The 14813-nt window shown below is 41.9% G+C and overlaps 1 protein-coding gene across 1 annotated transcript; it reads right to left on the reverse strand.

Annotated features, from left to right (window-relative positions):
• Positions 1–596: 596 nt before the first annotated feature.
• On the reverse strand, positions 597–14236 carry rbm6 (RNA binding motif protein 6). The gene is made up of 23 exons (XM_084347411.1): positions 14132–14236; positions 13409–13479; positions 11409–12948; positions 11209–11298; positions 11025–11094; positions 10025–10098; positions 5985–6059; positions 5195–5486; positions 4916–5073; positions 4693–4793; positions 4050–4119; positions 3890–3965; positions 3727–3785; positions 3521–3641; positions 3308–3405; positions 2493–2837; positions 2254–2403; positions 2051–2116; positions 1724–1951; positions 1563–1637; positions 1375–1472; positions 1237–1288; positions 597–1146 (listed from the first exon to the last, which is right to left on the reverse strand). Exons 2-23 carry the CDS (start codon positions 13459–13461, stop codon positions 1054–1056), a joined length of 3984 nt encoding a protein of 1327 aa, XP_084203537.1. The 5' UTR covers positions 13462–13479; positions 14132–14236; the 3' UTR covers positions 597–1053.
• Positions 14237–14813: the final 577 nt, after the last annotated feature.

Here is a 14813-nt window from a genome sequence, read left to right on the forward strand (position 1 = left end):
TTAAGGTGCTGTCTGCAAGTACAGCAGGAATCGTGATTCCTCTTGCACAGATAAAAGGTGTTGGCTCCCTGCTCTCTCCAGAGTGTTTCTGCTGTTTGTCATTGACTGCAGGCTCCCCAGTGTTCCTGCTCTCAGAGGAGCTTGTATGTCAGCACACTAAACACGAGCAATCCTCGACATTCATTGAACCACCACCGTCGGGAGGGTGAGGGCTGGTTCCTCCGTATCAGTAAAGGTCAGAGGGGAGGATTCATGTTCTAACGCTTGCAGTGCACAAATGCTTCATCCACTGAGAAATGAAATCCTATCAATGCATTATCCTGACTGCATATGTATGCATCCACTTGAATGTATATTTTTTTTCCCTTTAACTTGGCAAATACTGATATACAACACTAATACTGATGACTTGATTCAGTGCTTTCTTGCTTGGATACTTCACCATCGACACAGAACGAAACATGGTGCATTGCTGCCACCTAGTGGACAGGAAATGCAAGTACAGAATACTCCCACTGCAGACAAGTGGTTCCTGAACAGCACATTGATTTAACAAAAGCAAAATGCAAATATTTAAACACTTTTGAAGCAGAGAAGTTAGTCCATAATCTTTTTTTTACTTAAAAGTGTGCACATATATAGCAATTCCGACCCATGAAAATGAAAATGTAAAAACTCTTCAATTTTAAAACAAAATGTAAGTGTGGCCGGTCTGACGGTGTCATTTAAAAAAAGACATCCTGGACACGTTTCACAAATTCTACATACAGGCCACACATAAAAACATGGGCAAAAATACTTAAATCAACAGAATGAATTAACACTTTCTATACAACATCCACTGTTGTCAAATATTCTTGACTTCTTTTAACTGTAGCCTTGTGATGTGATATCGAGACACCAGTTTTCGCTTCATTTCAGTGTAGAAAACTGTGCCTCTAGTGTTTAGGTGTCCATGGCAGAGAAACAGTGAAGACAGTCAAAGGGATTTCTCATGCCAAGCTTGTCGTATTAACATTTCACATATCAAAGTGAGGAGGTGTTCAGATGAGATCACTCAAGTTCCTTGAACCGTGCAAACATGGCTTTGCGTACAGCTTGTTTGTAGGAGGCGTGGTCCCACACGACAAACTCTTTCTTTTTCCTCTGCAAAAGAGAAAATGCAATGAAAGGTTTAATAAACTAATAAGAACAAAAACACTAGAAATTAAGCTGTGAAATAAACTTCACACCTACCGGGGCAGGTTCAGCTCCTAAACCAGGTCTTTCACTGACTTTATTCATTTCCCTGAGCACAGAGAACAAACAGTTTAGGCAGACATGTATGTAATAAAACCACTTAAATGCTTTGTTTTCAATTTCAGTAACACCTACCTGGAGCCCCCAGCCCAGGTATTATGATGCTGTGGCTGTTGGTGATGGTGTTTTCTTCTTTTCTGTTCTGGTGACCTGGGACCTTCTTTGGCATTTAGCTGTGGACGACAAATTCCATCTTTAGTCATCAACTGATGATGCGATAACTACCTCGGCATATTTTCCCTACTCCATTCATTTTCACTTACTTCTTTTTCCTGGTTCTCCAGTGCCTCTAGCTCCTTCTTTGACCTCTTGATCTTAAGGTGGATCTCCATATTTTGCTGTTGAGACAGAACATCCAACGTTAGAGGCTATAGTCATAGGGTCACTGCCAGCTATTGTTCATACAAAGGTTTAAAGTCAGTACTTTGTGCAGGTCAGAAAGCTGCTGGTGGCGGATCAAAGCGTCCTTGTTCGGGAACTGTCTCCTACACAGCAGGCAGGCCATCTTCTTCCAGTCAGTAAGCTTGCTGTCTTTGTCTTCAGACTGGTTGCCCAGACCGCTTCTAGCTGCCTCTTCCTTATCTTCTTCCACCTCTTCATCACTTCCAGCAGCGTAGTCTGATGCCAGCATACCCAGGGAGCCCATCGGACGCTGGGGAAGCACACCAGACAAATATCATGTCAAAAATTCTCAATCATCTAAAAAATAAAGTTTGATAAAACACTGGTCTATCCACTTTATTTCTCTTACCTTTGACTTTTCATCTTTCTTAGGAGGAGCAAGAGGCTTCTTAAAAAGATCATCTGCACCTGAGATCTTAGGATGTAGACAAAGAACAAGCCAAAATTAATAACAAGATCCAATAAATAAATACTTTTTATAGCTACCATTCACTGTAAAATATCATGTGCAGAAGAGTTATAATGTGTAGTTGCTGGAGGCGAGTCCCTAACCTTCCTCTCAAAGATAGCAAAACCAGCATCAGCTGACTTGGATTGCCTCCTATCATCGTCCATTCCACCCTTCAGCAGTGGCGATGCGGCACGAACACTTTCCTTTTGACGATTCTGGATCTTTGCCCAGCGCTCCATATCTTTCATGATCTGCAAACAGCAAGACATTTCTTAACCATCTTCCCTTTACACATCTGTATTTCACATATTGTGGTGTGCTATAGTAACTGAAATGCTACCTTGACAGCAGCAAGACTTCTTGGCTTATCGTCTTTGTCTTTTTTGGAAGCGTCATCGTCGTCTTTTTTCTCTGGATTTGCTGCAGAAGTCAGGCCGGGCTCCAGAGCAGAGCCGGTAGCAGAAACGGGAAGTGGTGCCGGAACTCCTCCAGGGAGGGGGGGCACCATTAGCGGTTTCTTCATTTCCAGAGGAGCATCTGCTGCTGGGTTGGCAAGGATGGCCTGGTCTTCAGCAGTCATCGACCCAGGTTGGGCCTCTGCAGAGTTCCCTCCAGGAACTGGGATGTAGGTCTTTGACGCACCATCCCAGTACAGGTATTCTTGGGTTTGAGCATTGTAGAAGTACTATTCACAGAAAAGGCGAAAAAAGGAGAAATTAGCGGTTAGAAATTAGAAATTAAAAGGAGAAACTAAAACCACTCATTATAAAGACTCGTTTGTGGGGGTAAGCTTAACTGGTTTGTCCTCTTGTTAAGAAATTATTCAAAACACCTCTTGTTGCTTGATTAAGTTAGGATCTCACTCCTCCAGACTGTGATTCACTTGTAAAACTTATAACTCTGACACAGCTGGAAGAAGAGCTTCTTAGTCCCTCCCACTTTTATTAGTGGTAATAAGTGGTAAACACACAGTGCATGTCTTAGTTGTGTCTTCACAACTAATCTTCAAAATTTCTTTGTTCAACAAATAATTTATCAGAAGATAAATTTACTTCTAAGAAAATGTTTACTAGCTTTACAGTATTTTATATTCTCTGTGAGTTTATACATAGCATCTAGCTACACTGTGGCACAAGTGTTCTCTTGTATTCTCACCCTTGAGCCAGGGTCATAGTAAAGTGTCGTCTCAGGATCGTAGTAGAAGCCTGATGTGGCATCGTATAAGTAGTTGGTCATGTCTGGAATCTCAGAGCCTGGAGGAATTAAACGCATCGATTAGTCATTTACATTACTGTAACTATAGTGAGACATGGTGACACATGACATATGGTTGACACTTAGAGACGTAAAGCATGGTTTGCTTCTTACCATAGATGTAGGCCTGTGACCCATCTATGCCACCAGTCATCCCAGCTGCTTCTGCTGGCACATGGGGTCCACCGGCCGGGTATGACGGATTCACAGCTGGAGTCTCATTGAAGCCAATTCCCTATGGAGGTGTTAAAGGAAATATTCATACCAGCCAGCTTTGCAACAACATATCTACTGCTTTGCCCTTTTGCTTTGTAGCCTACCTGTCCAGTGCTGGGGTCTGATGACAGAGCAGGGTTAGCACTGCCGCTCATCAAATCACCTGGTGACACAAATGGTGTGACTACTTACAACACATTTATGATCAAGTTTAATCATAACCAGCAGGGACCAAGATACCAGAATATGTGTTTGAGCAAGTCTCACCTTGCATTCCAGCAGGGACACCAGCAGGTGGTGGCAGAGGATGCAAGAACTGTGGAGGTTGTGGGTACTGCTGTGGCTGAAATGACAAAGATCACAGGTCATCTGAGAAGTCTCACCATCCAACTGTGTACAACAGTACAGCAAACAGACCACAGCTTACCCCTGTTGTGCTGGCCTCAGGTGGGAACCCAAGAATGGAACTGTTTGGTTTGTCAAAGTCTCTTCTGAAACTGAAAACGGACAGAAAATCATCATCGTTAGACTGAACAGAAAATACAGTAACACTGTATTTGAAGCACTGTGCATAAGACTACAATTTTTAATACAAAGTTGACATTGTTTGATATGGCTCTATTATGACAACCTGACATCGACCAAGACAAAAAAAACATCTCATAAACATGTCAAAGCAGCACTAATTCTGAAACTTAAAAGACACTATTCAGCTTTATGTGTTGGCATTAGATTAAACTCTCAAGTGTGCTTGGTTTTGACATTGGCTGTCATATATTTACATATTCCACCGTTAAATGTTATGAATCTATTTTGACAACAGGGATTAAAAGCACCAAGGGGATTAAGGGAGTCCAATTTATTGCTAAAGCAAGCTAACTGCTGCCAGCAGCTATTAGCACACTCCTACTTGCTAGCTGAGAGCCAGCAGACTGCCACTACTTTCGTCTTGCATCAGTACTGTTGCTCATAACTCTCAAGAGTGAATGGTTATGACGGTGTCATCTCAGTCTTATGCACACACCTTCAAATAAAGTGCTGGTGTAAATCCTTGCAAAAAAGTTACTTACTTCTGGTTCTTGAGGGGTTTTGCAACCTCAGCATAAACTCTGACTCCATCGATATAAAGGGGTCTGGGTTTAGTGAGGAGCTCAACCAGACGTGTCACTTGCTATAAAAAGAAGACACAGTGGTAAGTCCTGGAAAATCACAGGGAAACTGGACAGAGACAGTACTGGCTCTGATTGAACATGAATTAATAGCAAAGTGTGTGCATTTATATTTTTTACGTACTTCATGGGAGTCCATGTCAACAAAGCAGAAGCACTTGGCTCCTGGTGGCTTGGCCTTGACTAGACGAACATTTCTTTCATCCAGATATGCAAAGGGATCCAAGGCTTTCAGGATAGTCTCTACTGTGGTGGTGGGCTTCACATTTTTTATTATCATGGCTGTAAAGTGACACAACAGAAAATGTTTACCCAACTGGGTCAGGATTCTGATAAATGATTGGACTGCTTGTGTTCATGTCTGTAAGTTTAAGAGAAAACTGGGGTGTTTAAATCAACATACTTTTGCTGTCTTTAAAGACAGAGTCAGATTGGCGTGAATTGTGAGGAGGATGGTTGCGGTTGCCCCAAGACTCTGCGTGCTGCTCAGCTTCTTGCTGTTGGAGCTGTTGATCCACCTGCTGCTGCCAGGCCTCTGGAGTCAGGTCAGAGCTACGCTGCCACTGGTTGGGGGGCAATGGCTCCATAGGGCGTTTTGGATCTGACCCATTCTGATCGGTCTTCAACTCTTCTATAGGTACATCTTTTCTGGGCAACTGGGGCTCCTGATGTTGAGGTACTTTGTGATCTGACTCCTAATTCACAGAGATGAGAAGGCACGGTCATTTTAAACTGTGGTATGGTAAACAATATGTCGAAGTAATATTCTACATGATGAATGGAAACTATAAATTCTCAAACAGGCGCAGGGACTTTCTTAACCTAGGCTCGGAGCCCTTGACTGAGAACAGTCATATATATATATAAATATATTACAAAATATATTCAGCATGGTTACCAGCTGTAGCTGTGTTATTTTTGATCACACTACCTTGCTCGGCATGACCCGCGCTAAGATTAAACAGAGGCAAGATGTCTCACTCTGTGGCTAAAACGGAGCGTTCAAGAAACAGTGTGTAAAGGGGTGCTGGAGCGATGCACCATGAGAAAAATGTTTTTTGAAAATTAAAGTCTGTAAACCTATTCTATTAAAACCCTCAAATAAAAGTATAAACCTGAAAATTAGCATAATATGACTTCTTTAAAATAATAGCTTTCGTTTATGAATTTCTAGGTTCTGTCACTACACTCACATGAACACTTCTTCCACGCTCGTCTGGCTGGATGTACTTCATGGACGTCGTTCTAGTGCCAACCTTTAGGGACCCCTGAAAGAAGAACAGAAACGATTAATCAGCATCGTACAACATAGGCGACATATCTTAATACCAATGACACCCAACATGCACTCTGGCAGGTTTAGCCCCCCTGAGGATAAGACGGGCGGACACTTAGGGTGGTGTGCAAAGCCCAGATCGAGGATCATGCTTCACATAGACCATTTACTACACTAGAGAAGTTTAAAAGGGAACTACAGATAGGGCGGCAACTAACATTATTTTAAGTATCGACTAATCGGCAGATTATTCTATCAAGTAATCGGTTGTCAGGCACGAGTGAAAAGGGCCCATAACAATTTCCTAAGCCTAGGGTTACATCTACAAATTGCTTGTTTTGTCTGACCAAAACCAAAAGATATGCAGTTCACTGTCACACAATACAAAGAAAAGTAGCAAATCCTCACAACTTAAAGAATGTAAAAGCAATCAACCAATTATGAAAATACATGCAGATAGATGTCCACAACAACACACCAGAACTTCATAGTGCCAAATATGAGCCACGTTCTCAGTAAGTAAGATGTACAAATCAATAATATAAATCGTAAATACTCCATTTCCAAGATCAGATTTCATTACTATGAGAAATGAGCTGATTCAAAGCAGCACTGCGTTTGACATAAACAATTCTGCTGTAAGTGATGCTTCTCAAAAACGGGTTCAAATTCACAGTGGAGTACCTCATTTGCAGGAAAAAGGATTAACCATTTACCCATTCATGAAACCATACCATAACGCACAAAGAAAAAAGAAATCCTTTAAAACCATTGATAGCTCCCAAGTGGCTATAAGATTTTTTGATTGTGCAACCAAATACTCTAAAAACAGAAATAGCAGAGAATAAACTGCTACATACTAGATGTACACTGCAGTTATTTCCTCTACGGGAAAACAACAACAACAACAACCATCATATCTGAGCTAGCAACCTATATGCAGAAAATAGCAAATAATCCTAATGCAAACCTGATTGCGAAAGGTATAAACAAGCTAGCAGCGATGACCTTTTCTTTTGCAGTGATTTTGAAGAGATAGCCATTTTAATAGCAGGGTCAGTTCCCCTGACACTATTCTGCAGGGGCGCCGCCGCTGCATTCTGGGCTTAACGGCGGCCAAGACGATTGTAACTGGCTAAAAGATCTACGAACAATCCATTGTTCAATACTTTTCCCCTATGCCATAGTAGCCCCTCCCCTATGGCTATCCGAGAATATAGTTTTTACAGACATGACCAAAGCACATCAGTCCTTGCCAGTGTTGAAGACTCTGTTGTGTCAAGATTTGAAGTTCATTCATAAATTGTTCTAAGCAACTCAAAGAGTAGAAATCCTGTTGCCCAAAATGCATAACGATGAGTTCGAGAGAAAACCATCAAGAGGACATAGACTCTCCAGGAAAGTCACAGATGATTGAAAATGCCTTGAACTGGTAAATCAATGTCACAGAAGGACTGCCTCAGAAACCTAAACACAGCAAGACGAACGTTTTCTTATGTGAACTTCAGACAATGTCCAGGAATTCAGTTCAGACATTATCCAGAGTTGCCCTTCACACATGTATCACACAACAGAAGATTGTCTGTGTCAGATGCATTCTCATCTACTGGAAACACTCCTTTGGTTTAGGCAAGACGGGCACCCAGGTAGGGTGGAGGATTCATCCGTAATGATGGCTGTTTTTGCGCTGATATCAATACTACATGTACTGGGGAACTAACCACAATATCAAGAGTGGAAAGCAAAAGGTACTCAGGAGCTGGCAGGGTAAAGCCCAGGTAATGTCTGTTTCAACCGATTCAGACATTTGCGTTCACACACACAACTCTTCCGGGTAATGTCTGGAAAAGTTCAGGGTAGCAGTGCATGTGTGAATATGGCTTGAAAGTCAGCAGCCACACAAGCAGTTTTGTGAGGCTGTAATGCTCATTGTCAAGAAAGCCAAAATGTTAAATAGATAAACTGTTAAAAGAAATGAACCAACGTATTTGACAAATTAAAATTTTGCTCTAAAGGGGATCACCAAAGTGTACAAAGAGCACTGTGATTATCCACCCGCAGTTTGAGTTATTTCACACTCAACAGCAGATTCAACCTCATTGTGCTGGAAGAAATGAAGTTATTGAGATTTATCCTCTGGGGTCCAAGAAAATTTCCATGAATCCATTGACTAGAGGTAGAGATACTTCACTGGCTAAATGAAATTTCTGACCTGCTGGTGACTCTAAATTAAAGGTTCAAGCGAAAAACAAAGTTACTCAGATTCAGCCTTGGGGTACCATGAATATACGTACATTTCACTAAAAAACAAATGGCACTAGAGGAAAAGTCGGGAGATCACCAAAGCAAAGGGGATTTCATTCTTCTGGGGACAATGATTATCTGTACAAAATTTCACAGCAATGCATCCAATAGCATTTCAGATATTACGGTTTGCACCAAAGAGGTAGACCAACAATGCCATCTTCTGTACAGTTTCAGATAAGCATTGGCAGCGCTTTCTAAACAACAACAACAACGGCGTAACATAGCAATAACGTTAATTTACCATCCCCTTTACATGGTGGTTGATCATGTCTTCTGCTTGGCGGGTGAGGACCTCATTGTCTCCCAAATTTGTAGACATTTTTGATTGTTGTTCTTCTATAAGTTAGCCATTTATTGCTTCTAGCCGCTAGCTGTTTTCTAAATCTCCCAGTGGTTGATCACACACTTAATACACCGTCAAAACTCCACCTCCTGTCAGCTCACCGGCCCACTCTTTTTACACACACATCGATCCAGTTTTGTTACCACCGCTGTTGGCTCAGAGGCGCTACAACAACCACCCCGCATTTCGTCTTGCGGCAAGGCTGACAAACGGCATAACATTCCCGCTTTGGACAGGCTGTGTTAAAGGGCTAGTAATAAGGTGCATTTAGACCGACTTTACCCAGCCTTCTCATTGACATGAAACAGGGTAGTCCAGCAGCAGGGGCGCCATCCCAGAGGGTTCCAGCAAAAACGCACGGTCGTCTGGCAAAAAAAGTTGTACCTGGCGCAACATTTGCCGGACCACAGTGCGCCATCCTCCGGCAAGGTGCTGCGGTGGCCAATCAATTACATCACAGCCATTAGATTCACGTCACTGCTGTTTACATCATGAGCGTCCTGAGTAAAGATAAGATTTTCCAGCGTTGCCAAAAATGTGTTTAGGTATCTGCCATGTCTTCAATCTCACAAATCTGTTATCTCAAATGGAATTCTGGATCAGCTGAACCTGAAACAACACGCCGCAACAACCAGCCATTCCAGGCAAGTAAGAAGTGTCCAAAATGGCAGTTGCTTCCTTGACAAGAGAACGTTTTTTGCGAGTTGTGCCAAGTAATAAGGAAACCAAAACTTTCTAAGGCACGAAGACTTAAAAGTGTGATCCTTCAATCCTTCCTTACACAGGTTAAATCTCAACACCGGAAATTTTGGCTACATACAGTACCTTCACTGTCAGTATCATCATAAAGACATAAAAACTGTTATAAAATCCCAAAAGGGTAGTTTTTTTCCACCCAATACCTGAATTTTCAGGTTAAATCCATCCAAAGGTGAAACATTTTGGGGTTGAAATCTGAACATTTGGACTAGTAGGGCCGATAAACAACGGGAGGAAACCTATTGTATGTCTGTGCACTTACACAGTTAAAAATTATTACATATTTTAAGTGCTAAACAAGTAACTTGATGTTCTATAATGGCTTTGTACAATATAATTCAGATTAGGACAAACAGTTGAGGTTTAAAATATTAGCATTTAGAAATGCCAACTATTGACATTCTCATCTCCTTAACCAAAGTAAGTTCACTAAAAGCAACAGCAACCCCTTCCCAGGTTCTGTCCCTCCCCATCTACTAAATGCCCTCTCAACCCCTCATAATCCTGATGGGAGAGACGGCCTTCGTAGAGCGACGAGGATGGGCCACCTTGTTGGACTCCATGAAGTGGACTGCATCCTCGAGGTTTAAAAACTCCACATAGGCCGTATCGTAGCTGTAACCTGGGGACAGCATTTGAAATACAGATGGGTTTTTTGTTAGTCAATGCCAGTAATGACAGTCACCCACTACAACATAAAAGACAGCAGTTCGTGAATACATCGAGAACAGTGTGAGCGAAATTTTTACACCTTAACTGATACACATACCTTTTCAGGAAAACACACATTTTGTTTATGCTTTTCTCTATTTAGTCTTCACATGACTGATGCCATATCAGATTTTGCCTAGAAAGGCTTTGATAAAGCCAAGCCTTAAGAGACAGATATTCCAGACCGGTAGCAGCGAACGACTACGTGGTGTGCACCATGGAGACAGAAAAATGTACTTCTCGAGTTTACATAAAAATAAAAAGGCAAAGACATCTCATATTTCTTTCAGTTATGGACATTTTGACACGTTTATGCAAAAGTCGATGACCTTTGAGACGTAATCTTGACCAAAAGGCTTGGCATCATCTATAACCACGTGTACAGCAATCCGCTGTGGAAAACTTTCACTCTAGAGCCGATGTTTAGATCAGCAGGATGAACAAAGCGCTACCAAGGCAGTCTCCATTTCAGGTTTGTTGATGTTTTTCCTGAGTATTTATGAAAAGTGTCCCTGAAGGACACATTCAGTGAGTCACTTGTCACAGATGTTTTGTGACATTTAATATCACTCTTCAAAGCTCCTTATATTGAATCCTTGGCAAATCTTCTAATTGCCGACAATGATCCACATCCTCAGACGTGATGGATGACATGACCCCCCCACCCCACCTTTCCCTCTTTACTGAGCGAGTTCACACAGAACCCCAACAACAAAAGCAACAAAGAACGTAAAAAAGAAAGAATGCGGCGTTTCGAATGTCGTAAAAGCGAAATGTCGAAGGACGTGGTAGCAATCGACTGCCCCAAACAGCTCCACAAAGAAACTTAGTTCTTACCTGGCACAACACTTTTGATTTTCATCCCCTGCATTGGCACACCATCACGGTCAGCAAAGGCCCCAAGAATCTGCAACAGAAAATATTAAAATGATTGAGTTATGCCATAATAACCATGCCAACCAATACACAGTCTGGTAACCATAATTAACAACACAAAATTGCTTTTATGTTTGATTATTACCTGCTCCATTGTTGCAGTCTTTGGAATACCAATTATGGATATTGTATTGGAAACTTTGTCCTCCACTGAAGCACTCCTGTAATCTTGATCCTTTTACAGAAATTTTTATTCAAATTCTGGTTATGAAACATCAAAGTATTATGATAAATGCAAATTTAATCATGAAACATATACTGGCGCTAAAATAGAAACACACTTACCTGAGAACCAGACTCACTAAACTTTGAGGGTGTGATTGGTTTAGACTCTTTAATGAGTTTCTCTGGTGTTTGGAGTGGCTCGTGTTTGTAATCAAAAGCTCTCCCGGACGCTGTTCTGTAATCAATGTCCCTGTAGTCTTGGTCTCTTGCCTGTACAGTGCTGCTGCTTTGGAAATCACGCTCCGCTCCCATTTTATCTCTGGCAGGTCCTTCATTGTGTGGGATATCTTTCAACCCTTTAAAACAATCACTTGGCACATGAATTTCATGTGAGGGATGATGCTTCTCTTTATGGTAAGGAGGCCTTTCTTCACGATTTGATTTATTCTGGCTATGCTTCAGGTCCCTTTCTGCAAGCCAGTGTTTATTCTCATTTTCTCTCCCAAGAGGGCCAGGAAGGGGACTTATTTCTGGGAGTGGACGGTCTAGTGCAGCTTTGCTGCCAACTGATGGGAGATCCATAGCAGGACCAAAGTGGTCACCACGAGGAAAGCCAACATCTTTCCCTGGGAATTCAACAGATGGTCTTTCCCTTTCCTGAAATGGTGGTGGATCTCGAACATTCACGTCCCTGCCAAAAGCTACAGGGAAGTTGGGTTCGGGTACACCTCCCATACCTTTACCCATGTTTGAGTAAGGGATCTTGTCCTTGCGACGGGTCTTCCATTCCTCTGCAAGAGTCATCTCTTCACCACTTCGATAATCCATAAGGGGACTGCCACTTGAATCTTGATAGTCTCTTTCTCTACGTGAGTCATCTGCACCCATAAACTCTGATCTTTGAGGGCCAGCAACATCTGAGGGCATGTCTGATCTTGCCCTTTCCATTGGAGGGACATCGCTCTTTCCAAATCTTAAGGGAGATCGATCCCTACCTCGAAAATCAGCTGATGGACGATTTCTGAAATCCACATCAGAGTCAAATCCACCTCTTGGATTGAAAGGTGGCCCTCCTCTTCGGTCAGTGTCCATCATTCTCCTTTCACGAGGAGGCAAGTCCATATCATAGCCATCATTGTCACCAATTGGGGGCCTGTCACGCATGTCCCTAAATCCATCATTTCGCTCCATTCTGTCCATGGGAAACCCTCCTCTTCTTCCATCCATATTGGGATTATTAAACTGTGGCATGTCAAAATTCAATGAATCTCTGTCTCTCATGTCCATAAATCTGCTGTTTGGTTCCCTTGGTGGCATACCCCTCCCTCCCATGTCTCCAGAGTTCCTGCCTGGTCCGGCGAAACCGGAGGAATTCATCAGTTTCTCTCTGATGGTCGTTTCATAGTGCCTTCTCAGACTGAAGTCGGGCTCCTCACCGTGTCTGAAAAAATCTCTGTTTGGTTCTCGGCCTCGCATCTCACGTGGGTCCATATCACGCCCCCTCATGGGTGGCCCATCCATCCTCCTCATGTCCATATGTGGTAGATCTAGAGGTCTTGGGCCCATCTGACCCATGGGACCCATGTTCATCCCATCTCTACCTCTATAATCAGGCATGGGACGATCTCTGCCTCCAAACATTTCTCCATGATGATCACCACTGGAATATACATTTATACATTAGGCTACTGATTTGTTTGAAATGTTAATAAAAAAGAACAAAGTCTACAACTGAATCATATAGAGGGGGGAAATAGTCAATTTTCAAAATTGCTCAATGGTGTACAGTACAAATGAGTAAAATGGTAATAGATACTGTAAGATGGAAGAAATCTGTTTAACATTAGGGAAAAGGGAGGGCAGCTATAGAGTGCAGGAAAATGGGAAAATGCTAATTATGTTCATTAATAGAGGCACTCAAGGGCTTAAACAACAACACAGTAGGATTTCCAGAAAATGCACTACAACACTATAGATATCAACGCTGTATTATAAAATTAGATCTTGTGACACCAGAATGTATCCATATTACATCCATTAGCATTACAGGAAAACACAATAGTGCAGTGTCTATACTACTAGATTAAAACCTGTCTTATGACTGAATGATGCTTGTTTACCGGAAGGGTGGTCCTCCCCGTGGTCCTTGCCCTGGCCCTGGTCCATCCCACATTATGATTCAGTATCTTATCTGGAAGTAAAGTTACAGGTTTGCATCATTTTAGGAAGGAATATGAATACACCACTTTTGACTCCGCAGTGACCGGGTTATCAATCATAACTGATAAGAAATAGTCTGTGACAGCACAATCGGACATTACCGTGATTAGAGCTCTTTGAACGCATACAAGCGACTATTTATAGGATGAAGAGTGTGAATTTAGGTGCAGTGAAGAAAACGTTTCTTAAAAGATGGCTGCACACGTCAAACCAGGGGGGCAAGTAACGCTGGGTGGTGTGATTGCTAATGCTGGCCCGCTAATTATAGCCATCACCGGGCCTTCAACATCTACGCCACAACATAAACAAGCCTCAATGCTGTTGAACATGACTGGACTGCAACCAAAAGGAAATTCAAGGAAGCGATAGCAATGTTATGGCCCCAAATGGCGATGAAATTATCGCGGTACGGACCATTATAACCAACGTTAGCCCAGCGCAGATGACCATTCACACAAGCTGTTGCTATCGGAGCTAACTTGGCTAGCACTGACGTTACAGAGCCGGTTTCTTTGCGTTAGCTTGCGGATGCGCAGCCAGTATCCTTTGAAATGATGACTATAGCTGACCACATATTTCGCTCTTATGCGCCTAACGTTAGATTTCATGTCTTTAGGACTCACCTCGCTTACTCGATCTTCGAGCTCAGTGAAGATATTTTAGAGAATTGTCGCCCAGGCCGTCGACGTCTCCAGCGAACTGATGATAAATGGAGACCAACGTTCTTCTTCTTCTGTTGCTGCAGCAGTAGAGACGAAGCGGATTCTTCTTCGTTGTATTCCTTACATGCATGCAAACTAGACGCTCCTGGCGGACTGCTGCCACCCAGCGGTTATTAAATCCATGATTTTATGCAGTGCTTGATAAAAGACACCACAGGCAGGTTATTATGTTTTATCCCGCTATGAGCCATATTAAAATTGTAAAAAAAAACAAAATAAATAATTAATAAAGTCCTTTTAAAAGTAATAATTAAATTGTTCGATCATCAGTGCCTCTAAGCAAAAGCAAAGATAAACCTTGGCTTGGTCATTTTATTAGATGGTTCATGTGTAAATCTTTACATATTCCACATTAATTATTCATTTTCTGTGTTATTGACAGTAATTACTGAATATATTGGCTCTAAAAATGATGCAGTAACTAAATTTTGTTCTGATATGACCACTTGAGTGTTAAATATCTCCTCTTGAAGCAAATTAATTTTTTAAATAAAAAGAAAAAATACATATAATATGTTCTCTAATGCTGACCAAGATTGCTTGCATTTTTTGCAGTAGAATTAGGAAAGTGAATTGATGATAG

This window comes from Pagrus pagrus (assembly GCF_965226575.1).
Source record: "Pagrus pagrus genome assembly, chromosome: 3".
Classification (NCBI taxonomy): Eukaryota; Metazoa; Chordata; class Actinopteri; order Spariformes; family Sparidae; genus Pagrus; species Pagrus pagrus.

Coding starts and splice junctions, on each gene's coding strand:
- rbm6 (XM_084347411.1), bottom strand. CDS start 13,461: ATGTGGGATGGACCAGGGCCAGGGCAAGGACCACGGGGAGGACCACCC. Junction 3,966..4,049: donor CTGAGGCCAGCACAACAGGG/GTAAGCTGTGGT, acceptor TTGTCATTTCAG/CCACAGCAGTACCCACAACC. Junction 3,642..3,726: donor CAGACCCCAGCACTGGACAG/GTAGGCTACAAA, acceptor ACACCTCCATAG/GGAATTGGCTTCAATGAGAC.